The following is a 26957-nucleotide window of genomic DNA, read 5'->3' on the forward strand; positions in this document are numbered from 1 at the left end:
GAAAAGGGACCTGCTTCTCCTGGAGCTGCCTTCCAAAACTCTCCCACAATCGACCCACCCAGCCTGAGCGTAAGTTAGCGCCAGCCCGTTCCGATCTGTCTCTGGGAGATGGGAGTCTAGCTTGCCCGGCTCCCTGCTGTACAACAGCTCTCCGGGCTATTTCTAGACGCTGCTTGTAACCCGACTCCCCGTTCACTCCCCATGGAATAAATCAGGAGTAACTAATTTCATAGCAGTTGGTGGTGGAAGATATGACTAGATCTGTCTTTGAGGCCACTTCAGCCCTTGTCTCTTTGGTTCAGGGGCACTGCTGGGTATCAGCCACTGGCCTCAAATTAATACAGGAATGAGGAAGCCAAGAAGGAGGCAAAGTAAGAACAGACAGGGGAACGGTACATGATTTGTCTCCTGCTTTCTGTTCCCTGGGGGATTGCATTGTCCTGCTTTTCTACCCAACCACTGTTTTGCCCAGCAGCAGACTGGGTCTCAGGCAGGTTCTCTCTCCCTTAGACCTCACTGCCTCCTCTTTGCAACAATCCCCCCTCAATGCTGCCAGTTTAATCTCTCGTACACCAAGCACTTATCTAGCTTAAGTTGAGTAGAACCAAGTTTGAGTGAAACCGGGCTAGGCCATCGTAAAGGAGAAAATCCATACACCCAAGGTTTCCACAACGGATATCTGATTCTAGGACAACATAAAGGGGCCCAGTTTTCAGAGCAGTTGAATGTCCATCCTCAGAAATCCAGGCTGCTTTAAGTAACTAGGCACGGTCCAGACACACAGTGAGGGACAGGCCCTGCCCCAGTTGAGATTAGGGCCCCATTGTGCCGGGTGCTGGCCAGACAAATCGAGGGACGGTCCCTGCCCCAGCTGAGATCAGGGCCCTGTCATGCCAGAACCACAGGCGGGCAGTAAAGGATTGTGAGTGATTTGCCTGTGGTCAGTGAAGGATTGTGGGTAATTTACTGTTGGCCAGCAAAGAAAGTTCATGGGTAATTCTGAGTGGGCTGCAAAGGCTTGTGGGTGGTTTGCAGGTGGGCAGCTTTGGTTTTGGTATAAGGAAAGGCCATTTTTTTTGCCATTAAAACACCATCCTAGGACTTGGGTTTGAATCCTGACTCCCATCTCAGACTGTGGGGGCAAGTTACTGAGTCGCATCGTGCCTCAGTTTCCCTACCTCTAAAACAAGGATGTGGGGTGCGGGAGCACTGTAAGGATAAAGTCCACTAATGTTGTGAGGCACTGACATTCTTTGGGGCATGAGGGGGGGACAAATACATCTGTAGACCAATGTGTGACACCCATGACCAAAGCAGCATAGGTGTAGACATGCTTAGACCTAGATGCATTAATTAATCCTACCCATCTTCAGATATTTCCCTGCCTTCCCCGCATCACCTGGGCAGCTGGGGAAACTGAAGAATGGAGCAACTCAGTGACCTTCTTGAGGAGTCAGGGGCAGAGGAGGGAATTAAACGCAGCCCTGCAGCAACCCCAGGTGAGGGCCCTAATGCTCGGCCTGCCGGCTGCTGGGGCCACGCTGCCACTGCTGTGCGAGCTGGGCCGTCCTGAAGGAACATGGCGCCCTGAGCAAATGTTTTTTGCCACCCTTTCTTTGCGTTGGAGGCCAGCAGCATGGGGCACGGGATGCGAGGACCAGCTCCTGGCCCCAGAGCCCAGCCCCTCTGCCTGTGCTTCCTTGTCAGGCTGGTGGGTCCCCCGGCCCGAATGGCCAGGGGCTCCAGCCCCCAGGCAAGCCCACACTCAGCCTAGGTCCTCCAGTTTGCTGCACTCTGACGGAGCCCTCCTGCCAACCATGGCACCCTGGGTGGTGGCCCACATCTCCCGCCCGTAAGGCCAGCCCTGTGTCCAAGCCTCGTGGTGCCCACCCCAGTGGCCTCTGAGTCACGGATCGGAGGGCTCCGGAAGGCTGGGGAAAGTGAGGGCAGTTTCTGCTCTGCCTCTGGGGCAAGGCACCTACCGGGAGGGCGTGTTCTCCGCCACAGAAACTTCAGCTCTTCCTGGCCAGGTGCCAAAGGAAGGCGGGGCCAGCGGGGATTTAAGGGTGGTGAATTTCCCTGCTAATAAACCATCGGCTCCCCGCCGCCCAGCCCTGTGCAGCCAGGAGGCCAGGCCGCCGAGCCACCCGCCCGAAACATGGTCCTGCTGGCTGCGGCGATGCTGCTGCTGGCTTCAGGTGAAAGGGGGCTGGGGGTGAGTGTGCATCTGAGTGCGTGCAGGGGGTGGCTGTGCGTTTGTGGGTGTGAGTGTGCACCTGTGAGTGTGGGTGACTGTGTGAATGTCCATGTGCTTGAGGGTGTGCGTGTGTGTCTGTATATGGCACGGGCAAGTGTGCAAGTGTCTGTGTATGAGTGTATGTCAGGGTGTGCAGGGATGTGTATGTCTCTGTGTGTGCACGTGTGCGTATACATAAGTCAAGTATTTGCGTATGTGCGTGCATGTGTTTCTGTGTCTGTGTGTCTAGCCACAGGGCTGTGTATATGTGTGTGTGTACATGTTAAATGTGTACACGAGTGTGGGGAGCACGTGCACATGCATGCGTGTGTTACTGTATACGCATGTGTGTGTTACCACATTGCGTGTGTTACAGTATGTGTGTGTAACTCTGTGTGTGTTAGTGTGTGTACATGTGTGTGTTACTGTGCATGTGTTACTGTGTGTGTTACCAAGTGTGTTCCTGTGTGTGTGCATGCATGTGTTTGTCCATAATTGTATATGTGTGTTACTGTGTGTATGTGTTACTGTGTGTTACAGTATATGTATGTGCATTACTCTGTGTGTGTTACTGTATACCCATGTGTGTGTTACTGTGTCTATGCATGCATGTGTTTATCCATTACTGTGTATGTGTGTGTTGCTGTATGTGTGCGTGTCACTGTTTATGTGTGTGCATTACTGCTTGTGTGTGCGTGCGTTACTGTATGTGCATGTGTGTGTTACCATGTATGTGTTACTGTGTGTGCCTGCATGTGTGTGTATATACCAGGGTGTCTGTCTGTCTGTGAGGCAAGGCAGGAGGCCCCAGCATTGCCGAGCACCCATTGGGTGACCCTGGGTGCTAGCAGAGCAGAGCTCGGAAGGACAGCTCGGGGGCTGGCTCTCAGGGAGGGACATGGGGGGGATCAGACATGAAGGGATGGGTGGGCAAGGACAGTTAATGGCTCAGGAAGAATGTTTGTGCACCCCCAATGTACTCCTCTGCCCTATGTCTGTGCTCCCCAACCCACATACTCCCCATCTTCACCCCACATACTCCCCCGCTCCACCACCCGTGCTCCCCATGCCACGTACTCCCCTGCCCCACCCCTGTGCTCTCCACCCCATGTACTACCCTGCCCCCACCCCTGTGCTCCCCACCCCACATACTCCCCTGCCCTACTCCTGGGCTTCCCACCCCATGTACTCCCCAACCCCGCCCCATGTACTCCCTTGCCCCCAACCACAGTGATCCCCCACCCCACATACTCCGCTACCCCACCTCACCTCACCTTACATACTCCCCCACCCCATCCACAGTGCTCCCCAGCCCACTTACTCCCCTACACCACCCCCTGTGCTCCCCACATCCCCTGCACTCAAGCCTACTCTGCCATGAGCAGGAGCCTCCACCAACCGTTTAATATGGTCTGTACATGTCTGTACATCTTCAAACAAGGGGTGAGTGTCCCCCAGTCCCTAGATCCCTGCACTCCCCCATAGATCCCCCATGATCCCAGCTCCCCCCATCCCTCTGCCCTGTCCCCCTGCAGCATTCCAGGTCCCAGCCCAGCCCCAGAGGCCACTGCCCAGCTCGGCAGTGGCTCCTAGGAGAAGACGCGGACAGGGGGTCTCCACGCGCTGCACCCACCCCGACCGCTGACTCCACAGCTCCCAGAGGCCTGGAACAGGGAACTACGGCCAATGGGAGCTGCGGGGGTGATGCCTGCAGGTGGGAGCAGCACGCAGAGCCGCCTGGCCGCCCCTGAGCCTAGGAGACGCTGCTGGACATGCCATCGCTACCAGGAGCCACCCATGGTAAGCGCCGTCCAGCCAGAGTCTACACCCCTCACCACCTCCTGCAGCCCAACCCCCTGCCCCAGCCCTGACCCCCCTCCTGCACTCAAACTCCCTCCCACACCCCAATCTCCTGCCCCAGGCTCAGCCTGGAGCCCCCTCCTGCACCCTAACCCCCTGGCCCAGGATCAGCCCATGCTCCGAACCTCTCAGCCCCACTCCCCAACCCACAGCCCCCACCCCAATCTCCTGCCCCAGCCCGGTGAAAGTGAGTGAGGGTGGGGGAGAGCGAGAAACGTAGGGAGGGGGGCTGGAATGAGTGGGGGCGAGGCCTCAGAGGAAAGGCGGGGCAGGAGCATGGCCTTGGGGAAGGGGTGGGACGAGCGGGGCAAGGGTGTTTAGGTTGATGCAATTAGACGGTTGGCAACCCTAGTTCGGACACTGACATTTCCCCCCCCCACACACACACACACTTTAGTGGCTGCTGAGGACGAGCGGATCATCGGGGGACAGTCCTGTGACCGCCACCAGCAGGCCTACCAAGTGGCCCTGATGGACTCCCCCAACACCGTGCGCTGCGGGGGAGTGTTGATTGACCCCAGCTGGGTGCTGACGGCTGCTCACTGCGACACCGAGCGGTAAGGAGCCCAGGGCTGGGTGGGGGGATGCAGGGAGGGGGATGCGGGGGGGGGCCGTTGGTTAGAACACGAGCCGGGCGCTCAGGACACCCAGCTTCCATTCCCTGCTCGATGCTGACTTCCCTTGGGCAGCTCACTGAGCCGGCCTGCGCCTCAGTTTCCCCCATCTGGACAATGGGGATAACAGCCCTGCCCTGCTTCACAGGGGGCTGGAGAGGGGAAAGAGGCCTAGACACTATGGCGATGGGAGCTGTATAACTAGCTGTGCTGGTGGATGTGGGAGGTGTGAGATTCGGAACATGTTTCACCTCCTCCTGCTCTTTGTTGGGGCCTTGGTTTTATGGAGTGTAAGAGCTTCCAGGCAGGGCCTCTCTGGCTGTATCTGGGCAGCGCCCAGCACGACAGGGCCCCAATCCCACCTGGGGCAGGGACTGTCCCTGGCTGCATCTGGGCAGAGCCCACGACGACAGGGCCCTGATCTCGGCTGGGGCAGGGACTGTCCCTGGCTGTGTCTGGGCAGAGCCCAGCACAGCAGGGCCCCAAACTCAGCTGGGGCTGTCTCTGGGTCTGTGCAATGCTCAGCACAATGGGGCTCTGATCGGTATAGGGTAATTGGAAATGTGACCTAGAACCTCAAATGGCATTAAGTTTGCTCCAGTGGGGTTACAACCAATTGCCACCAGCTGGGGGATCTGGCCCAGCATTGCTATTTTACCACTAGTCCCCCAGTAGTTAGTGGTGCTTTTCTCCAAGTCCCAGCCCCTGGAGTCCAGTCATTATGAGAGTATCTCGGCTTCCATTGTAACAAGAAAAGTAAGTTTCCACCTTCCTAGTTGGGGAGAAAAGCTGGAAAATTTGAGAAATCGAAAGAGTCTGAAACCAGGTGGTAAATTTAAACAAATAATAAAAATCTACGCTTCTTGCTGTATTTGGTCGGCAGTTTTAAAAAATTGCAAGTAATTTCCTGATATTTACGCCAATCTCATGATTTTGGGGGGCTGGACTCACAACTTTGGAATGTGTGCGGTTGGCAGTTCTGGAAGCAGAAGGGAAATTTCTCCCTCGATATCCATTTTGATGCTGTGCAAAGAATTGATTTTTCAGTTCACTGGCACTGCTGAAAAATCAGGGGGAAATGGTTTGGGGTTCACATTTTTCACAATGTACAACAAATCGAAAAGTATAACAACACTTTTCTGTTTCGGGCGGGATGGAATGTTTTGTTTGACCTGAAACGGAAGATTTCATTTTGATACTGAGCGTTTTTTAATGTTTTTTCAAAATCAAATGAAGGGAAATTTTGAACCAAAATAATCAAAATTTTCAGCTGTCAACATGAAACATTTTGGATTTTTTCATATTTTGGTTTTAATAGAACCATTTGGAAACCGACACAAATTGGTAAAATAGTGTTGCCAAATCTGGATTTTTCACCAGAAAAAATGGTCTGGCTGAAAAATATCCAGTCACAATAAATGTCATTTCTAGCATATTAGCAAACCTGATTTCCCCGACATGTAAGCCCTTTACTGTACCATAGTATAGTAATGATCTGGAGTTAGGCTGGGATTTGAAAGCCAGTCACTGGGTTTTGATGCCCGGTTCCCATTTATTTGACTGGGAATTGGGCATCCCAATGCATTAAATGGCTTTGAAGTTATCAGCCAGCATTCAGTTTGCATCATTATGGCTAGAAACAATAGGCCATGCAGCATCTGCTTCTGATGGAATGATTTATTGTATATAACCCATCAGGGATGAGAGTTAAATCACATGTCCTATTGTAACCAACCAATAATGCATACATTGGCAGCATGCGTCATGAGCTGTTCAGGAAAAAGAAGAGGTTTTATCCCAAGTCCCATAATATTTGGTCTTTTTTTCTAAGGCTTCCATTGGTGCAGTCAAGAGAATCTCAGTTTTGATTTTTTCAGAAGTTTCTAGTCTTCATGAGTGCAGAGCAAAAGGAATCCAAATTGCTCCAAAAACAGAACACAAACAAAAAAAACCTTAAATCTTTTATTTCAAAATAACTGATGATTTTTAAGTCCCTTCTGACCCTAGAATCTATGAATCTATGAATCTAAACCAATCTTTTGACTAGACTTGGGCAATTCTTTTGACTAAAACTTTTTTTTTTAATTTTGGTGAACAATGCAGATATTTTTCATCTAAAAAAGCAGATTTCATTAATTCATGTTGATTTCACCTAATTGCTTCAGGAGCAAACATCCTAAAATATAAAAATTCAGAAAAAAAATCAAAATATTGCATTCTGACATTTTTTAAATGACATGTCTTAATTTTTCAATTCGAAAGAACTTTTTTGTTTAGAAATTTCCTGTGGGATTTTTTTTTTAATTAAATATGTTACAAAAGGATTGAAATGAAATACTTAGTTTCAGGACAAACGAAACATTATGTTTGGCCTGCGATTATTTTTTCAGCTTTTGGATTCTCTGAAAATTTAGAAAAAATTCATTTTCAGTTCAACCCAAAATAATTTGGAGGGAGGGGGGATTTTTCAGAATTGCCAGTGAGTGAAAAATCCATTCTTTGCCCAGCTCTTCTAATGATTTTAGGGCCTGACTCGTGATTTTTGAGTGCTTCAGGTTGGCAACTGGGAGAATTTCTCCTTGTGGAGAAGCTTGTCTATACTTGCAGTGTTTTGTACTCAGTTCAAGGGGGAAAGACAGATGCAATATGTCAGTGGGTGAACCAGAGGCTTGGGGAGGCGAGCCCTTGGCCCAGTCCATCCCTTCTTCCTGCGGCCTATCCCCCCTTCCCCCACCAAGGTCCAGAGCCCCTCCTTCTCCCTCCCCTACCCCTCGGCCCAGTCCACCCCTTCTGCCCGCGGCCTGCCCCCCCTTCCTTCGCCAAAGTCCAGAGCCCCTCCTTCCCATAAGAACATAAGAACGGCCGTACCGAGTCAGACCAAAGGTCCATCTAGCCCAGTATCTGTCTACCGACAGTGGCCAATGCCAGGTGCCCCAGAGGGAGTGAAGCTAACAGGCAATGATCAAGTGATCTCTCTCCTGCCATCCATCTCCATCCTCTGATGAACAGAGGCTAGGGACACCATTCCTTACCCAGCCTGGCTAATAGCCATTAATGGACTTAACTTCCGTGAATTTATCCAGTTCCCTTTTAAACATTGTTATAGTCCCAGCCTTCACAACCTCCTCAGGCAAGGAGTTCCACAAGTTGACTGTGCGCTGTGTGAAGAAGAACTTCCTTTTATTTGTTTTAAACCTGCTGCCCATTAATTTCATTTGGTGGCCCCTAGTTCTTGTATTATGGGAATAAGTAAATAACTTTTCCTTATCCACTTTCTCTATATCACTCATGATTTTATATACCTCTATCATATCCCCCCTTAGTCTCCTCTTTTCCTCCCTCCCCTACCCCTCACCCCAGTCCACCCCTTCTGCCCGCGGCCCACCCCCCCTTCCCTCGCCAAAGTCCAGAGCCCCTCCTTCCCCCTCCCCTAGCTCCAGGCCCAGGGTTGGCTCTAGGCACCAGCAAACCAAGCACGTGCTTGGGGCTGCACATTTTCAAGGGCAGCATTCCGGAATTTTTTTTTTTTTTTTTTTGCTTCTGGTGGCCCTGTTTAGCTGCTCCACCCTTGCTGGGGGGCCCGAAAAAATTTTTCACCAGGGCCCGAACCCACTCTCAGCGGTCCTGGGCAGCAGGGGGTGCGAGTTGTGGGGGGAAGAGAGAGCCCAGAGCTGGGGTGGCAGGAGGTGCGGGTGTGGGGGGAGAAGAGACAGCCCAGGACTGGGGTGGCAGGGAGTGCAGGTGGAGGGGGGAAGAGAGAGCCCAGGACTGGGGTGGCAGGGAGTGCGGGTGTGGGGGGGAAGAGAGAGCCCAGGACTGGGGTGGCAGGGAGTGCGGGTGTGTGGGGGGAAGAGAGAACCCAGGGCTGGGGTGGCTGGGAGTGCGGGTGGAGGGGGGAAGAGAAAGCCCAGGGCTGGGGTGGCAGGGAGTGCAGGTGTGGGGGGGAAGAGAGAGCCCAGGACTGGGGTGGCAGGGAGTGCAGGTGGAGGGGGGAAGAGAGAGACCAGGGCTGGAGTGGGGGTGCAGCCAAAAATTTTTTGCTTGGGACAGCAAAAGATCTAGAGCCGGCCCTGCGCAGGCCACCCGAACGCCTCCAGCCCCAGAGTGCCAGGCAGGCGGGCAGCATGCAGCCCCCAGCCCTGGAGCGCCGGGTGAGAACCATGGCCTCCAGAACCTCCAGCCCCAATGCCCCCAGCCCTCCCCCATCCCAGGGCAGGTAGCCACAGTGCCACCATCCCTGCAGTATCGGCAATGCTGCCCCAGAGCCCCGAGCTCCGGCCCCAGTGCCCAGGGGGAACCCAGCACTGGGCAGCCCCAGCCACCCCAACTCCCAGCTACGGGCTGTCTTCCCTATCCCCAGCCCCAGCCCCAGGACTCTTCTCAGAATAGGAGCAGCCTGCCTGGGCTGAGGCCAAGGTGGAAGCAGCAAGTGGGAAGGGGGGTGTCTCAGGGCGGGGCCACGCAGGGCTGTTGGGGGAGGCCCTGCTTTGCTCAGCCTACGATACGCGCTGCCCATGTATGTCAGAAAAATGATGTGTTGCAAACGATTTGCTCAGCTGTGGAAAGGAATGACATCAAACAAAAATATTACGTATGCAACGTCCCCTTTATGCCTTTCTCTCCATTTGCGGAATGGCACCTAAGCCCCCTCCCCCCCCCAAAAGTCTTGGGCCAAATCTATTCATTGAATTTGTGTTCAAGTCACCAATAATTTAAGGGCAACCAAAACACCATTTTTCAGTAAGTAAATTATTCACGGTCCAAAAAACATTTATCCAGAACATTTTGTCTTTGTGATGCTTCTTCTATTCTAGGCAAAGTTAGCACTGTGCGTCCAGTGAATTAGGCCTGTCTTATGTGTATCCCACAGCCGGGAGCTCTTTTGCGTTGGTAAATCACCGAACTAAAGTGAACCTTTTGAGGAATTAATTCATAGATTCCAAGACCCGAAGGGATCACCTGGTCTGCCCTCCTGTGGCACAGGCCAGAGAACGGCCCCAAAATAATTCCTAGAAACACCTCCGCTCTTGATTTAAAAGTTAGCAGTGATGGAGAATCCATCATGACCCATGGTAAGTTGTATAGATTTCAATTTACAACGTTTCACAAAATTTTGGGGTTTAAGCATTTTTTTTCCCATTTAAGTCTATTAAAATTTTCACAGTTCTGCGGGGAATCAGACAGCAGGGGCTTAAGACAATAATTATTTAATGACACTAGACCCGGAAATTCAAAAAGTTAAAACACAGATTGTCAACATCACACGTCAAAACCTACAGAGTAAATATCCTGAAATCGAAACTCTAATTAGTTCTCAAGCAGCATCTTTTTTCATTTTGCCCCCGTCCATTTCAATTATTGTCAGTGGAAATGTTTTTTCGTTGGTTTGTGTGTGGGCTGTGAAATTGAGGTTTACTGACATTTAGCAATAAAAATCGAATCCTTCCAAGCCTAGTAATGAATGACAAATTAAATGGCGGGAGGGGGGCTATGTATAGTACCACTGGTGACACTCTGCTAATGCTCCAGTACGTCTGCTAGATTATAAGGTGCCGCAGGACTCTATGTAGCTTTTTACTAGTAACACTGTAGAGTGCTTACACTGGGGCAGGTGCTGGAAGTCAGGATTCCTGGGTTCTGTCCCCAGCTCCGGGAGGAGAGTGGGGCCTAGTGGTTAGAGGACTGGAAGCCGAGTCTCCTGGCTTCTATCCCTGGATCTGGGAGGGGAGCTGGGTCTAGTGGTTAGAACGGGGGGGACTGAGAGTCAGGACTCCAGGGTTCTATTCAGAGGAGAGCTGGGACTGCGACCCTGAGGTTAGGGGAAGACGGCTGCTGCTGTTTTCCCCAACAAAAGCTAAGTTTACCTTGTCCTGACATGACTGAAGGCGCCAGGAATGTAGCAATCCCAGCACCTATCACAAGACTGGCAGCTATCCAAAGGGTGAGTCTATAATCTTATGGGCAGCACTTAGCCAGACTGGAGCTTGAAGAGTGAAGTGATAGGGTGGCCCTGTGGTTAGGCTCCTGACCTAGACTTGGGAAGAGCTGCGATCGAGGCCTTACTCTGTTACAGACTTCCTGGATGACTTGGGCAAGTCGCTTAGCCTGTGTGCCTCAGTTTCCCTATCTGTGCAACAGGGAGAATAGTCCTCACAGCTAACGAGGCAGGATTTTCAAAGGATGCCCAGGAATTTATATCCATCGAAACAGATGATACAAAACCCGCAGTGCTGAGTCTCAGCTGATTTGGTCTGCGGGGCTAAGAACTGCAGTGGAGATGTTCGGATCCGGGTTCTGAGACCCTCCTTTTCTTGGGGTCTCGGAGCCTGGGCTCCAGCCCAAGCCCACACCTCTACACTGCAATTTTCTAGCCCCATGGCCCGAGCCCCGGGCCAGCCATGCCATGGGCCTTTTATCGTGTCATAGATGCATGCTAACTACCTTAGCCCAGCCCAGCTTTTGCCTTTCCCTCCAAAATCAGTTCCTCTGCCTTCTAGATCATTTCCCAGCCTCTTGGCTGGAACGCCCTGCGTCTCTTGGCCTCAGTGCCTCGCTGGGTGGGAGTTAAGCACTGAAATACCTTGACGAGGTGAGGCTCAGCACCTCGCCCCGGACGTGTTGCCCAGAGCGGAACAGAGCCGTGCAGTGTCTCGGTGTGTCTTTGTGCAGCACCTGGCATAATGGGGCACCTGTAATCAGTAATAACATGAACAATCTGCAGTAAATATGGAGCCCAGAGTAGCAGTGGCCTTTTCATGTATTTTCGGTTGCAGTCCTATCAATTTTCAAATCTCTGTCTAATTTGCTGTCTGCCCCGCCCCCAGATTGCTTCTGCCCTGCTATCTAATTCCCTTGGTCTCAGCTCCCTGGAGTTAGGGCTCTTTTAAACACCATTAAGTTAGCACAGTAGCCTCCAAGGACGATGTCCACCTGACATTTCCCCCGCCTCTAGGCCATTAACACAATAGGGTAAGATCCCCAGCTGGAGTCAATCAGTCGTAAGTCCATTGGAGTCAATGGGCCAGATCCCAGCTGGGATCAATCAGCCGCAGCTCCACTAGAGTCAATGGGGCCAGATCCCAGCTGGGGTCAATTGGCCGTAGCTCCATTGGAGTCAATGGGGCCAGGCACCCAGCTGGGGTCAATGGGCCGTAGCTCCATTGAAGTCAGTGGGGCCAGGCCCCCAGCACCTCTCTTCCCTCCCCAACAAATCTCTGCTCTGTGGTTCAATGCCTGGATCTGCCATTACCCACACAGCTGACGATTTCAAAACCGCCTTCACTCCCCTGAATTCCACAAAGGTGATGCTGAGCAAGGACGTGAGACACAGACAGAACCGCCCTATGTAGGTGTCTCTCTGTAGCCTCGGGCAGGAAGGTCTGGAAATCCAGAGGGTTGGTATGGCACAAATGCAGGCAGGGAAAAGATTGTCCCTTGCTTTCAGATGTCTGCCTCACTGCAAAGCCAGCGCTGTCATCACCTCAAAGCCCTGAGAAAAAGCACCAGATTGGCATAAAAAGCCCTGAGACTGGCTTTTTAGCTAAGAAATGAGATAAACATCAGAAAACAACAAGACTGGTATAAAAATCATGAGATTGGCATAACATCAGGAGATTGCTTTAAAAATTACCGAACTGGCAGGAAAAAATCATGAGATTATAATGACCTGGGGTTAAAATTATGATACTGTGATTAAAAAAAAAAATCATGAGACTGACAGAAAAAAATCGTGAGATAGGAATCCAAAAATTAGTTTGGCATAAAATAAACCCCACAAGATTGATTCAAAAATTCTGAGATTGGCAGAAAAAAATAATGGGATTATCACTGGCAGCGGGGAAGCTGTTTGTAATGGGAAACTTAGATCTTGCAGCATGAGCCCCTGGGGAAGCAAAGCCAGATGTGGTGCAGGAAGGTCAGATGTGGTCTCTGGACTATGTTTGGTCGGCAGCCGACATGACATCTACAGATTCTGCAGGTTCATAGCTTTCATTAAAACAAAGGTAAATTTCTAGCCTTGGTAGCTGCAGAGTATAACTGTGGGTATAACTCATGTGGTGATGTCCTCATCTCAGCTGGGGTCTGTGCAGCACCCAGCATAATTGGGTCGGCAAACGCCCCTTGTATTTGATCCATCTAATTGGGTCACTTCAGTGTCAATGTGATCTATTTAGTCACCGATCCTTGTGCTGGATGGAATGGGTGGAGGCAAGGGGATTGGGAGTTAAGTGCCTTCTGTTTTCAGTGCTTGAAAAATACTACATCTCTCATGATGCACCGGGACTTGTGAGTTGCTGTAGTGCAGCAGGGGGGTTGTAGTCCAGATGGGGAGTCCAGCCCATAAAGGAAAACAGTGGCATGCGGGACTAAACTGTAGTTCCCATGAGGCACTGAGGCAGTATTTCCAAACTGAAGTTTTGCCATTTTTAGATACAACTTGCTGGTTTTGGGGCGTTCTCTTTTTGATGCAATGTCTAAATTCTCCAAGAAAGCAGACACCTTTCACAGTAAATTTTGCATTGCCAAAAAAAACAATTTTCCATCAAAAAATGAGTTTCCAATGAAATATTTGGACCAGCCCTGATGGAGAAAAGGGAAAAAGGAAACAAAGAAAAGGAAAAAAATGTGGATGTGAGGGGGGGAGGGAGTGTCCACAAAACTCCTAGATCTCACTCACCCTGTGGCCTTAAGTGGTGGAAAATCGGAGGAAACCCAAAATCTGAATGTCTGATTTTATACCTCGGCCCATCATTAAACATGGAATTAGGCCTTTTCTTCTGAATGAATGCCATCTCCATAGTTTGCCCCCAGTGGCATCTGGGAAACAATTAAAGGTCTTGTGTACCCAGCTGGATTTTCACACCTGCATGTCTATGCCAGCTGGCATGAGCATTACTGACAAAGAGCACCCGAGGACAGTGAATGTCGGCCAATGGTATCAGGGCAACGAGGTGTATGTGAGGAGTATATAAGAGCAACACAGGAATTGTTAGAGATGGAACAATGGGCCAGTCCAGGCCAGGATCCCCACCCACTCCTTGCTGCCCTGGATGCAGACTGGTATCCACCACCCTTCTCTGCCCTCCTGAATCAGATTCATGGACCCATCTTACCCAGTCTCCCCTCCCACGTCAGGTCAGACCCATGGGTCTGTCTAGCCCAGTGTCCCTAACCCCAGATCAGATACAGAGGCTCGTTGAAGTGGGTGTCCCCACCCGAGAACAGATCCATGAGCTCATAAAATGGAGAAGATTCAGAGAAGAGACATCAGAATGATTAAAGGTTAGAAAATCTGCCTTAGAGTGAGAGACACCAGTCTATTACAGCATAAGAACGGCCACACTGGGTCAGACCAAAGGTCCATCTAGCCCAGTATCCTGTCTGCCGACAGTGGCCAATGCCAGGTGCCCCAGCGGGAACGAACAGAACAGGGGCTCATCAAGTGATCCATCCCTATTATAGTCCTGGCCTTCGCAACATCCTCTGGCAAGAAGTTCCACAGGCTGACTATGCGTTGTGTGAAGAAATACTTCCTTTTGTTTGTTTCAAACCTGCTGCTTGTTCGTTTCATTGGGTGACCCCTAGTTCTTGTGTTATGAGAAGGAGTAAATGACACTTCCTTATTTACTTTCTCCACAACAGTCATGATCTTATAGACCTTTGTCATATCCTCCCTTAATTGTCTCTTTTCCAAGCTGAAAAGTTCCAGTCTTATTAATCTCTCCTCATACATAAGCTGTTCCATTCTCCTAATCATTTTTGTTGCCCTTTTCTGAACCTTTTCCAACCTTTTTTGAGATGAGGCGACCACGCGGTGTTCAGTGGGTGGTCATACCATGGATTTCTATAGAGACAATATGAGATTTTCTGTCTTAATATCTATCCCTCTCTTAATGATTCCCAACATTCTGTTTGCTTTTTTGACTGCCGCTGCACACTGAGCGGGTGTTTTCAGAGAACTATCACAATGACTCCAAGATCTCTTTCCTGAGTGGCAACAGCTAGATCCCTTCATTGTACATGCGTGGTTGGGATTTTGTTTTCCAGTGTGCACTATTTTGCATTTATCAACATCGAATTTCATCTGCCTTAACAAAGCTTAACAAAGAGAAGGATCATGGGTGACGTGATCCCTGTCTATAAGCACCTACATGAGGAACAAATATTTGCTAATGGTCTCATCAATCTCACGAGGTGGTCTAACACCACCCAGCGGCTGAAAGCTGAAGCTAGGCAAATTCAGACAGAAAAGATGGCTTAATTAACCATGGGAACAATTTACCAAGGGTCATAGCAGGTTCTCAATCACTGAAAGATTTTAAATCAACACTGAGTGTTTTTCTAAAAGATCTGCTTTGGGAATTAGTTTTGGGGCAGGTCTCTGGCCTGAGCTCTGCAGGGAGGCAGTCTAGATGATCACAATGAACCATTCTGGCTTTGGAATCTATACCTCTATGAATCTAGCTTAGGCCTTGGCTACACTCACACTTTACAGCGCTGCAACTGGGGTGTGAAAAAACACCCTCCTGAGCGCTGCAAGATACAGCGCTGTAAAGCGTCAGTGTAATCAGGGCAGCAGCGCTGGGAGCGCGGCTCCCAGCGCTGCACGCTACACCCGTAAGGGATGTGGTTTACATGCACCGCTGGGAGAGCTCTCTCCCAGCGCTGCCGCTCTGACTACACTCACACTTCAAAGCGCTGCTGCGGCAGCGCTCCCGCAGCGCTGCCGGGGCAGCGCTTTGAAATTCCAAATGTAGCCATACCCTTAGACACATGGTCCGTCTAGCCTGGTGTATTCCCTCCCCCGACTTCTAGGATTGCCACCTGGCTGGTTTTCAACCGTCCTGGCCGGTTTTTGTTCTGCCAGTTCAAAGATTTAATATGCCAATTGACGCAACCTGGGACACGTTGGAGTGCTTGCCAATTCCCACCCCTGTAGTTCAGCTTGGGCCGCGTGAGGATAAGGTAAGGAAAATGATAACATCAAAATACATATATTGTGGGCGGTGTTTTGTTGTTTGTTTGTTAGCCCAGCATCCCCCATCTCCTCGCCCCATTTCAGACAAAGGGGACCACCCGGCCAGGTATCTCCCAGCCTTCAACCCATGTCAGATCCATGATCCAGCCAGCCTACCCTCCTGCAGCTTTGGGCGTGGCAGAATTTGGCTTTTATTTTTTGATCATTTTGAAGGGCAATATCGATGCTTCTTTGTACTTTGTACTTCTTTGCAAAATGATACATTTCTAGCATCTTTTTCCCCCTGTTCTTAGTTATCTAAATTTTCGTCATTGAGGGGGGGGCAGACAATGGGGAGGAATCAGACGATTATTTAACAGCAGTAGACGTGGGGAGTCAAAAAGTTAAAGCTTTGTAGCCGTTAAAACACAAATTGCCGGCATCGCATGTCGATCCGGACAAAGCAAAAAGCCTGAAAACCAAAGGGCTCAAGCCGCACTTTTCTTACTTTGCCTTTCGCTATATTTTGATCATCATCCATGGAAATATTTTCCCCATGGTTCATGTGTGTGCAGTGCAATTGCCACTGATGAATAAAAATCATATCCTCCCAGGCCTAAGCATATTGCATGTGAGGAATTCCACCCTGTTTCCCCTTTGCCAGATGTCCTGGAGCAGATCTGAGCTGGCTCTAATTTATTTTATTATAGAAAAGATGTTCTGCAGCAAGACACAGCACAAGCCCAAGCGGATTTGCTGAGGAGGTTAACGTTTAGAGTCTTGCCTCTTCTGGACAGGGCCGCCCAGAGAAGGTAGGGCAAGTGGGGCAATTTGCCCCAGGTCCAGGGCCCGTCAGGGGCTCCCACAAGAGTTTTTCGGGGCCCTTGAAGCAGGGTCCTTCACTTGCTCCAGGGGCCCCAGAAAAGTCTCGTGGGGTCCGGGCCCCTGGAGCTTCTTCCGCTCTGGGTCTTCAGCAGCAGGGGGTCCTTCTGCCCCGGTGCGGAAGGACCCTCTGCCACCAAATTACCGCAGAAGTGAGACCTGCCGCCGAAGTGCTGGGTCTTCGGTGGTAATTCAGCGGCAGGGGGCCCCCGCCACGGGTCTTTGGGGGCACTTCGGCAGCGGGTCCCGGAGCGGAAGGACCCCCAGCTGCTGAATTATCGCCAAAGCAGGGGCCCCTCGCCACCAAAGACCCCAGGCCCACTGAATCCTCTGGAGAGCACTGCTTCTGGAAAAGCTACCCTGGTTTTAACTCAACTGTTCTTAAGTCCATCTAGAACAGTGGTCTGCAAACTGTGGGATGAGGTGTGGTGGAATATCCAGGGGGGCATAGCAAGGCCCATACCAGCCCCTGTGGCCCCAGCCCCCTCTGAGCTGTGGCCTTGGCTCCATCCTGAGCCCATGGCCCTGGCTGTGGCCCTGCTTCCAGCTGCAGCCCAGCCCTTGGCCCCTGCTCTTTGTTGCAGCTTGGCCCACACTCTGAGCTTCTGCTTGGCCACCAGCCCCTGCTCTCAATCACCAGCCCTCTGACCACCACTCTTGGCCCCTGCACCTGGCTTGGCTTAGGGTTGCCAGGCATCCTGTTTTTGACCGGAACGCCCAGTCGAAAAGGGACCCTGGCGGCTCCAGTCGGCATTGACCAGACTGTTAAAAGTCTGGTTGGCCCCAGTCAGCCTGGGGCACGGGAGGGGGTTGGGGCATGGGCTCTGGGCGGCGCTGACCTGAGGCAGGTCCCGGAAGTTGCCAGCATATCTTTCCGGCTCCTAAGCGCAGGGGTGACCATGGGGCTCTGCGCACTGCCCCCACCCACAGACACCGCCTCCGCAGCTCCCATTGGCCACGGTTCCCAGCCAATGAAAGCTGCAGAGCGGGTGCTCAGGGAGCAGCACGTAGAGCCTCCCTGACCTCACCTCTGTCTAGGAGCCAGAGGGACATACTGGCCACTCCGGATGAGGTGAGCCTGAGGAGGTGAGCACTGCCTGCCTGCACCTCAAACTCCTTCCTGCACCCCAACCCGCTGCCCCAGCTCAGAACCCCCTGCCAGACCTCTGAGGCCCCTCCCACACTCTGCACCCCTTGGATCCACCCCCCAGCCCGGAGCCCTCTTCTGCACCCCAAGCCACTCAATGCTGGCCCCACCTTAGACCCCTCACCCCACACCTCCTCCTGCATTCAAACTCCCTGCCCCACCCATGAGCCCCCTCCTGTACTCCGAACCCCTCAGCTCCAGACCAGAGTCCCCTCCTGAATCCCAAACCCCTCATGCCTGGCCGCACCCCTAGCCGGAGGCTTCAGTCCCTCCCACACCTCAACCCACTGCCCCAGCACAGAGCCTCCTCCCACACGCTGAACCCCTCATTTCTGGCCCCACCTCAGAACCCACACCCCCAGTCGGAGCCGGAGCCCTCACTCCCTCCCACACCCCAACTCCCTGCTCCAGCCTGGAGCATCATCCCACCCTCGAAACCCCTCATCCTCTGCTCCATCCCAGAGCCTGCACCCGCAGCCAGAACCCTCACCCCCTCCTGCACCTCTGCCCCAGCCCGGTAAAAACACAAAAGTGAGCGAGGGTGGGGAAAGCAAGTGATGGGGGAGGGGAGAGTGAGGTGGGGGGCCTCAAATAAGGGGGCAGGACAGGGGCGGGGCAAGGATGTTCGGTTTTCTGCAAAAAGAAAGTTGGCAACCCTACCACAGCTGTCAAGGCTAATTCCTCACTCTGGCACTCCGAGTGCAGGAAGTGGGGCCCGCAAGGATTCTAAAACTTAACACTGGCCACTCCAGCCTGGTGTTAAACTCTCAAGGGTGCAGCTTTTCTCTGACCTTGGATTGGTAAATACTGCCACCACCCCAAGTGCAGACCTCCCTGGAGAGCCCAGGAAAGCGCACTTGGGAATTCCTTCCTGTGGGGTACCCTCAAGCTCGTACACACACACACACACTGGGGGAAGAGCTGAGAAAGACCAAAAAAAAGGATATCAGCCGTTTTCACCAGCTAGCTAAACATGTGCACAACCTCTTAAGACACAGAAATCCAATCCTGTTCTTAAAAAAGGTAAATCTTCTTTTTAAAAAAGAAAGAAAATACATTTGGAAACTCAGGCATTTATCACTTTCTTGAGGTCCTGCTTAAAGGTTACAAGCAAAACAAAAGCACCTGGGTTTACCACAGCCATAAAGAAATAAAAGAGTTAAATCTAATCACGTCTTCCTAGACATTTCCTGATCTACTTGTATCTGGGGTTTGAAATGAGTGGTTTCTAGGTATGATACTGAGGATTTTTCATACCGGGCCCCAAGCTTCCTACAACATCGCTCTGCCCTGTCTGCCTTTCCCCGGGAGAACAACTATGGACAGACAAATCGAGGGGGTCTTTTTTCAATTTTAAAAAGTTCTAGCCTTCTCATTGGCTCTTTTGGCCAGGTGCCCACTCACTTCCTTTTACCTCTGCATAGCAGTGAGACTTTTTAACCCTTTACAGGTAGAGCAATTAGAGAACAGCTAGTAAGAGGGATTGTATAGCTACTGGCTAGCTGGTGGTCCCCCCTTCATTTATCACAGTGGCTCTGTTCCTGGCCACAGCCCCCAGCCTGGCCATGACTCTGCTCCTGGCCTGGGGGCCATGGACACCAATTACCGGTCAGGGGGACGTGAGAGGAAAGGTTTGGGCACCACTGGTGTAGATGTAGGGTGACCAGATGTCCCGAATTTATAGGGACAGTCCCAATTTTTGGATCTTTTTCTTATATAGGCTCCTATAACCCCCCCACCCCTTGCCCCACTTTTTCACATTTGCTGTCTGGTCACCCTATGTAGATGAACTGATGGGACACCCTTCTCCCTACAATGTGGACGCACTGAAATTGGTTTAGCCCTCACTCAAATCAGGTCAGTAATTATTTACATTGGGCTGCTTTTCTCAGGCAGAGTAGGCCTTAGTCACCAGATTTCTTGGGATGATAAATCTCATTCGGCAGCTTTGTGACCTGCCTCTGGTTGCAATCACCACCCAGCCACAATGAGCTGCTGGCGTCTCTGCTTAAAGGCGCCCTGCGTGGAAAGACAGAGGATTAGGAGACTTTGCAAAGGGAGCCGGGCTCATCTGCCCTTCCCCTCCCTCTGGAGAGGTGTGTGCAGCTGGGGCCGGTGAGAAAATAATTTTTTTTTTCCCTCCAGTGAAAACAGAGGGGAAAAAATCATCTTTGTGCACATTTTCCACAGGAAATGTTGAGGGCTTTTTAACAAAAAATCTAAGATCTGAAATATTTCGATATGGAAAGTCACCGCAGTGCCTTATGGGAGATGTTGTCTGGGTGTCTCACACCTCTCCACTTGTATTCTCCTCTATAGGCTGGATTTCCTGGTTGGATTATATCTCCCACGATCATAGATGCACTATAGCGTCTCCTCTAGCATAGGGTGAGCTGACAAGTGTTAATATCACATGGCCACAGTGTATCACAGGAGGTGTAGTTGGGTTGCATTATGCTTCCATTCTCTTCTATAGGCTGGGTTCCCTGGTTGGTCTGTATCTCCCATGATGCAACCTGCTTTTAGGGTTAAATGTTGCACTGCTGCAGAGCATCATGGGAGCTGGAGACCAGCTGGAGACCCTGGAAAGTGGAGGACAATGTGGGTGGAGGGGAGGACTCAAGGTTCCCATGCTATAACTCTTATGAAGTGCAGTGGTGCCATTTCAGAATAAAACTATCTATCTATATGTGGCCAAATTCTTAACCATTTTGGGCATTTTTTTTTGGACAAAAATTGGCTTTTTCAGTGGGAAATTTGTGTGAAAAATTTTATTCAGCCAGAAATCCAATACTCCCTCAAAAAAATATGCATTTTTAACCTGCCCTAATGGTAGTACAAACCCAGCCAAGGACTTCAGAAAAAATGCACAAAAGCAGCATACTAGATTGGCTCTTCTAGGATGAGAAGATATTGTTGGGAGCCTGGAAGAATCTCCTGGTTTATGGGGCTGAGATGAAATTCACAGCTCATTGTCCTTGCTGTGCAATTGACTTTAGATTGTAATCAGTCTCTGCCTCAGTTTCCTCATCTGCGGTTAATGTCATTTGCTTCACTTTCTCACAGCTGTGTTCATGCATGTGCGATGTTTGGACTATTATATATATTATAATTATATAATGATGATAATAATAATAATTATATTCCCATAGTCTATTAAGCATAATTATAATTAATAGAGTTGGGTGAACAGCAAAAAGAATCCCTGAGCTGAGAAGAAATGACGCTTTAAACACTGCTCTTTGTTGATCACTTTAAAGCCCTTACATGGCCCTCAGCACTGTGGTATCACAGTCATTGTATTTATCTTTCCAACAATCCTCAGAACTAGGGCAGTGTAGAGATGGAGAAACTAAGGCACAGAGAATTTAAATGACTTGCCAAAAGAGGGAATGGAATTTAGCTCCCCTGAGAGCAGCATAGTGTTACCAGAACCTTTAGACCAGCCAGCTTCCTTACTAAAATGGAGGGGCTTGTGTTAGTCCTTTGTTGTGCGTTTCACACACAGCATCACAGACGTGTTATTCAGTATGTGCTATGCACTAGTCTCCCATTGTGAAGAGTTATGGGATTACTAGCTCTTGTGGCTTGACAGTTGTAGATATGGCCACCATTTTTCAGCTGAAAAGTAATTTTAGATAAAAAATGACTTTTTATCAGACGGAATTTTTAAGCAGTCTCATTTACAGCTAAATTTCTCAGTTTTTAAACAAAAACCATACACTTGTACCACAAATGGTTCTCAAAAATGATTTTTTTGGACAGAAAATGGTATTCAAAGACAGGCCTTTTAATCAAAAACAGTTTTCAAAAAATGATTTATTTTTTTTTAACCAAAAGAGTATTTGAAACCAAAACACCCTGTAAATTGTTTTTGCAACTGTTTTTCATCAAAAATGGGTTTCAAAATTTTTACCAAAAGCATTTTTCGGAAAACAGATATCACACACACACACACACACACACACACACACACACACACACACACACACACCCCAAAGGTATTTAAAACATCACAATTTTTACCCCAAAAGTTTCTTTTAAAACAATTTTTTCTCTGAAAATAATGACACAAAAATGGATTTTTTTTTACCAAAAACATTTTCAAAAAGTGAAGCATTTTACCAAAAAACATTTCTGAAAAACTTTGTGGGAAAGATCAAAAATGGTATTAAAAATTTGACTTTTTTTTAGCAGAGTTGATATTCAAAAAACATTTTTAACTGAAAATATTTTTCAAATTTAAACAAAAAAATTCAAGTTTTCATCCAAAAATTTTCAAGTGGAAATTTCTACAAAAACAGGTGGGAAAAATGTTTGTTTGGGTTGTTTTTTATTTAAATTCTTGCAAAAAGAGTCACCATATTCCGAGCAGTTTAGATTCACAGAGTCATATATCCCAAGGCCAGAAGAGACAATTGTGATCATCTAGTCTCACCTCCAGTCTTGATTTAAAAATTCCCAGTGATGACAGATCCACCACCAGACCCCTTGGTAAATTGTTCCACTGGTTAATTACTCTCACCATTCAAAATTTGTGCTTTGGTTCCCATATGAATTTGTTTAGCTTCAGCTTCCAGTTCGCGGATTGTGTTAGACCTTTCTCTGCTAGATTGAAGAGCCCGTAGTTAAATATTTGTTCCATATCTAGGTATTTATACATTGGGATGAAGTCACACCTTAACCTTCTCTTTGTTAAACTAACTAGATTGAGCTTCTGGAGTCTGTCACTGTAAGACAGGTTTTCTAATCCTTTAATCATTCTCCTGGTTCTTCTCTGAACCTTCTCCAAATGATCAAAATCCTTCTTGAATTGAGGACACAGAATTCCAGCTATGGTCACGCCAGGGCCAAATAGAGGTAAAATAACCGCTGTGTGGAGGGGAGGGATAGCTCAGTCGTTTGTGCATTGTGAGTTCAATTCTTGAGGGGGCTATTGGGGAATTGGTTATGCTTTGAGCAGGGGGTTGGACTAGATGATCTCTTGAGGTCCCTTTCAACCCTAATAATCTATGATTCCTACTCAAGGTTCCCCTGTTTATGCCTCCCAGGACTGCATTAGCTGTTTGGGCCACAGCTTGTGTACCACCAATTACCCACCATGATCCCCAAATCTTTTTCGGAGTCACTGCTACTCAGGAGAGAGCCCACAGCTGTAGAAGGAGGAAAGGTGGGAAGAGGGGAGGTCCCGGGCGAGGGTGCAGCTATTTTTATCTTGCTCCCTGTTCCGTGTCACTGCTACAGCCCCATCTCCATTCGCCTGGGGGAGTACAGCCTGAAGGCCAGTGAGGGGACGGAGCAGTGCATCAAATCAACCCAATCCTTCCCTCACCCCAACTACAACCTCACCTCGCACGACTACGACATCATGCTGCTGAAGCTGCAGAACACCGCCAACCTCAACAACTACGTCAAAACCATCGGCCTGCCTGACAGATGCCCTGAACCCAACACGGAATGCCTGGTGTCCGGATGGGGCACAACCCAGACCCCTGAAGGTACAGGAGCAATCTGCAATGGGGTGCTGGCAGGAGGCGGAAGGGAGGTGGAGGGAATATGGGGTCCTGCAGAATGAGGGCAAGCACCACAGATGTTCTGCAGTGAGAGTTCTTGGAACACCTTTGCAATGGCCTTTCAGACCTATCTGGAGCTCCTCTGACATACTACAGCAGCCATGCACTAGGTAGATATACCATTAGATAGATGTTCCTGGCCATGATAGATAGATAGATAGACAGACAGACTTTAAGGTCAGAAGGGACCATTATGATCATCTACTCTGACCTCCTGCACAATGCAGGTCACATAGTCTCACCCATCCACTCCTGTAACAAACCCCTAACCTATATCCGAGTTATTGAAGTCCTCAAATTGTGATTTGAAGACCTAAAGGTGCAGAGAATCCTCCAGCAAGTGACCCGTGCCCCATGCTGCAGAGGAAGGCGAAAAACCTCCAGGGCCTCTGCCAATCTGCCCTGGAGGAAAATTCCTTCTCGACCCCAAATATGGTGATCAGCTAAACCCTGAGCATGTGGGCAAGACTCACTAGCCAGCACCCAGGAAATAATTCTCTGTAGTAACTCAGATCCCATCCCATCTAACATCCCATCACAGACCACTGTGCATACTTACCTACTGATAATCAAAGATCAATTGCCAAATTAATTGCCAAAATTAGGCTATCCCATCATACCATCCCCTCCATAAACTTATCAAGCTTAGTCTTGGAGCCAGATATGTCTTTTGCCCCCACTACGCCCCTTGGAAGGCTGTTCCAGAACTTCACTCCTCTCATGGTTAGAAACCTTCATCTAATTTCAAGTCTAAACTTCTTAGTGTCCAGTTTTTATCTATTTGTTTTTGTGTCCACATTGGTACTAGATAGATAGATAGATAGATAGATAGATAGATAGATAGATAGATAGATGTGCATCATGATGGATGGATGGAAGTGTCTGAAGAGAGATGGATGAGGGTGGATGGATGGATGGATGTGTATGAGGATAGATGGATGAATGATAGGTATGTGTGAAGACAGATGAATGTGTGGATATACAGATACTTTCTGAGGCACTTTGAATTCTGTGACAGTAGCAAATCAGATGTTTCTGTGTTTGTCCCTTTATTTCAAAGCCAACATTTTTCCAGCCTGAGGTCCTCCCTACCTAATATTTACTGCCATGTATCTACAATTTTTGTGACCATTTCTCATCTACTTTTCAACTGACTGGTCAAATGTTGAACATTTAGAAATTCTGATGAGATTTGCAAATTTCAGTTTTTCAGTGTGACTACCAGATTTCAATATTTCAATGAGATTTGCAAGGCAGTCTTGATCTTTCAACATGCTTGCCAAATTTCACCAAGATTTCACGTTTCAAAATCTCAACAAGCTTCCAAATTTTGAAATTCCAGTGAGAGTCCAAATTTCCAAATGTTCCCCAGATTTCAAAAAGTTGGCAAGATTTCCAAATTTTGACATGATTTCCAAATTTCAAATGTTTGATGCATTTTTTATTTTCAGTGACACAACTGTGAAAAAAAAACATTTGGAAACAATGTTGCAATCCCCACTCTCCTTCTCCCCCTTTTGCCGCCAACCCTACCCACGAAGGCTGGGATTTTGTGCACCTAACTCACCTAGGCCTCTCTGAAATTCCCAGGGAAAGATTTTGCTCCCGTAAGTTAGAATTTATCACACAGCCCCAATTCTTTCTCAGATGGAGCTCCCCTTGGAATCAGAGTGCTGAATGGTGACTGAGACACAGATGCTGCTTTGCGTCTAGATGGGCGAAAGCATTTTCTGTCACCCTTTAACTCATCAGTGAACTTCTGGGGACTTTTTGTTCCAGTGCAGTACCCCAACATTCTGCAATGTGGGAAAGTCTACATCCAGAGCAACGCGGACTGCGATAAATCTTACCCCGGCGCCCTCACCAAAAACATGCTGTGTGCTGGTGTGAAGGAAGGAGGTGTGGATTCCTGCCAGGTAAGGGGGGGGCGCAGTGCTGAGGACAGTGTGGGGAAGGGGGACCCCTCAAATGAGAGCAAACCCCCAGGTCACCTCTTGGGAATTTTCCATCAGAATTGGAAATGCATCTCAACCGGATCCCGATCTCCTTTGTAAAGTTCTTTGAGATCTAATGATGAGGCAAGCTCGGTGGTCTTATCATTACCATGGAAATGGTTTCGCTGTCTCTCCCCACTTCCTCATCCCTCTTTCCCCCCACTCCTCGTGCAGGGTGACTCCGGCGGCCCGCTGGTCTGCAACGGGAAACTCCAGGGCATCGTCTCGTGGGGATCACAGGTTTGCGCAACAAAAGGCAAGCCGGGCGTCTACACCAAAGTCTGCAGATTCACCAACTGGATCCAGGACACAATAAGGGAGAATTCCAGCAACTGAGCCTCCATCGCCTGCTAGAAGCAAGCCACAGCTGCCACTGTCCCTTCCCCAGAAAACAGATTCCTGTAATAAACAGTGTGAAACACACCCGTGGCTCATTGCCTCCTTTGCACTAGGATCGGATCTACCAGCCCCTGTCACTTTCTTGTCTGCATCTGCTCTCTTCTTCCATCTGAGACATTGCTCCTCTTTCCCCTCCCCATAGGAAGCCTTGCTGTCGATGCACCCATGTGGGATGCTGACAGTGAGGCTCGAACCCACGACCTCTACATCTAAAATCCTGGGCCATTGCTGCCTGAGCTAAAAGAACCATCTCTGTAAGAAGGCTTATCAACTTCTAGATGCATCCCAGCCACCAGAAGAGGGGCACAGAGCACCACAATGAGTGGGTGTGGCTTAAACACTGAGTGGGCATGGCATACATAACAGCTTTATCTAAATGACCTGGAAAAAAGGGGTAAACAGTGAGGTGGCAAAGTTTGCAGATGATACAAAATGACTCAAGCTAGTTAAGTCCAAAGCAGACTGTGAAGAGTTGCAAAGGGATCTCCCAGAACTGGGGGTGACTGGGCAACAAAATGGCAGATGAAATTCAGCGCTGATAAGTGCAAAGTAATGCATGTTGGAAAACATAATCCCAACTATACATATCAAATGATGGGGTCGACATTAGCCATTACCATGCAAGAAAAGGATCTTGGAGTCATTGTGGATAGGTGTCTGAAAACATCCACTCAATGTGCAGCAACAATTTAAAAAAATCTAATAGAATGCTAGGAACCATTAGTAAAGGGATAGATCATAAGACAGAAAATATCATATTGCCTCTATATAAATCCATGGTATGACCACACCTCAAATACTTTGTGTAGTTCTGGTTGCCCCATCTGAGAAAAGATATATTAGACTAGAACAAGGTGAAGAGAAGGGCAATGAAAATGATGAGGGGTATGGAACAACTTCCATCTGAGGAGATATTAAAAAGACTGGGATTGTTCAGCTTGGAAAAGAGACACTTACGGGGGGATATGAAGGAGCTCTATAAAATTATGACGGATGTGGAGAAAGTAAATCAGGAAGTGTTATTTACCCCTTCTCGTAACACAAGAACTAGAGGTCACCCAATGAAATTAATAGGCAGCAGGTTTAAAACAAACAACAAGAAATACTTCTTCACCCAATGCACAGTCAACCTGTGGAACTCATTGCCAGGGGATGTTGTGAGGTCAAAATTATAACAGGGTTCAGAAAATAACTAGATACATTCCTGGAGGATAGGTCCATCAATGGCTATTAGCCAGGATGGTCGGGAAGGCAACCCTATTCTCTGGGTGACCTTAAGCCTCGAACTGCCGGAA

General features: G+C 49.1%; 1 protein-coding gene across 1 annotated transcript; it reads left to right on the forward strand.

Moving 5' to 3' along the window:
- The first annotated feature begins 2158 nt into the window (after positions 1 to 2158).
- Positions 2159 to 25599, forward strand: LOC127038379 (trypsin-like). Its single transcript, XM_050930956.1, has 5 exons — positions 2159 to 2198; positions 4494 to 4653; positions 22941 to 23194; positions 25049 to 25185; positions 25438 to 25599. The coding sequence occupies exons 1-5, from the start codon at positions 2159 to 2161 to the stop codon at positions 25597 to 25599; spliced, it is 753 nt and encodes a 250-aa protein (XP_050786913.1).
- Positions 25600 to 26957: the final 1358 nt, after the last annotated feature.

This window comes from Gopherus flavomarginatus, chromosome 20 (genome assembly GCF_025201925.1).
Source record: "Gopherus flavomarginatus isolate rGopFla2 chromosome 20, rGopFla2.mat.asm, whole genome shotgun sequence".
NCBI classification, from domain to species: Eukaryota; Metazoa; Chordata; order Testudines; family Testudinidae; genus Gopherus; species Gopherus flavomarginatus.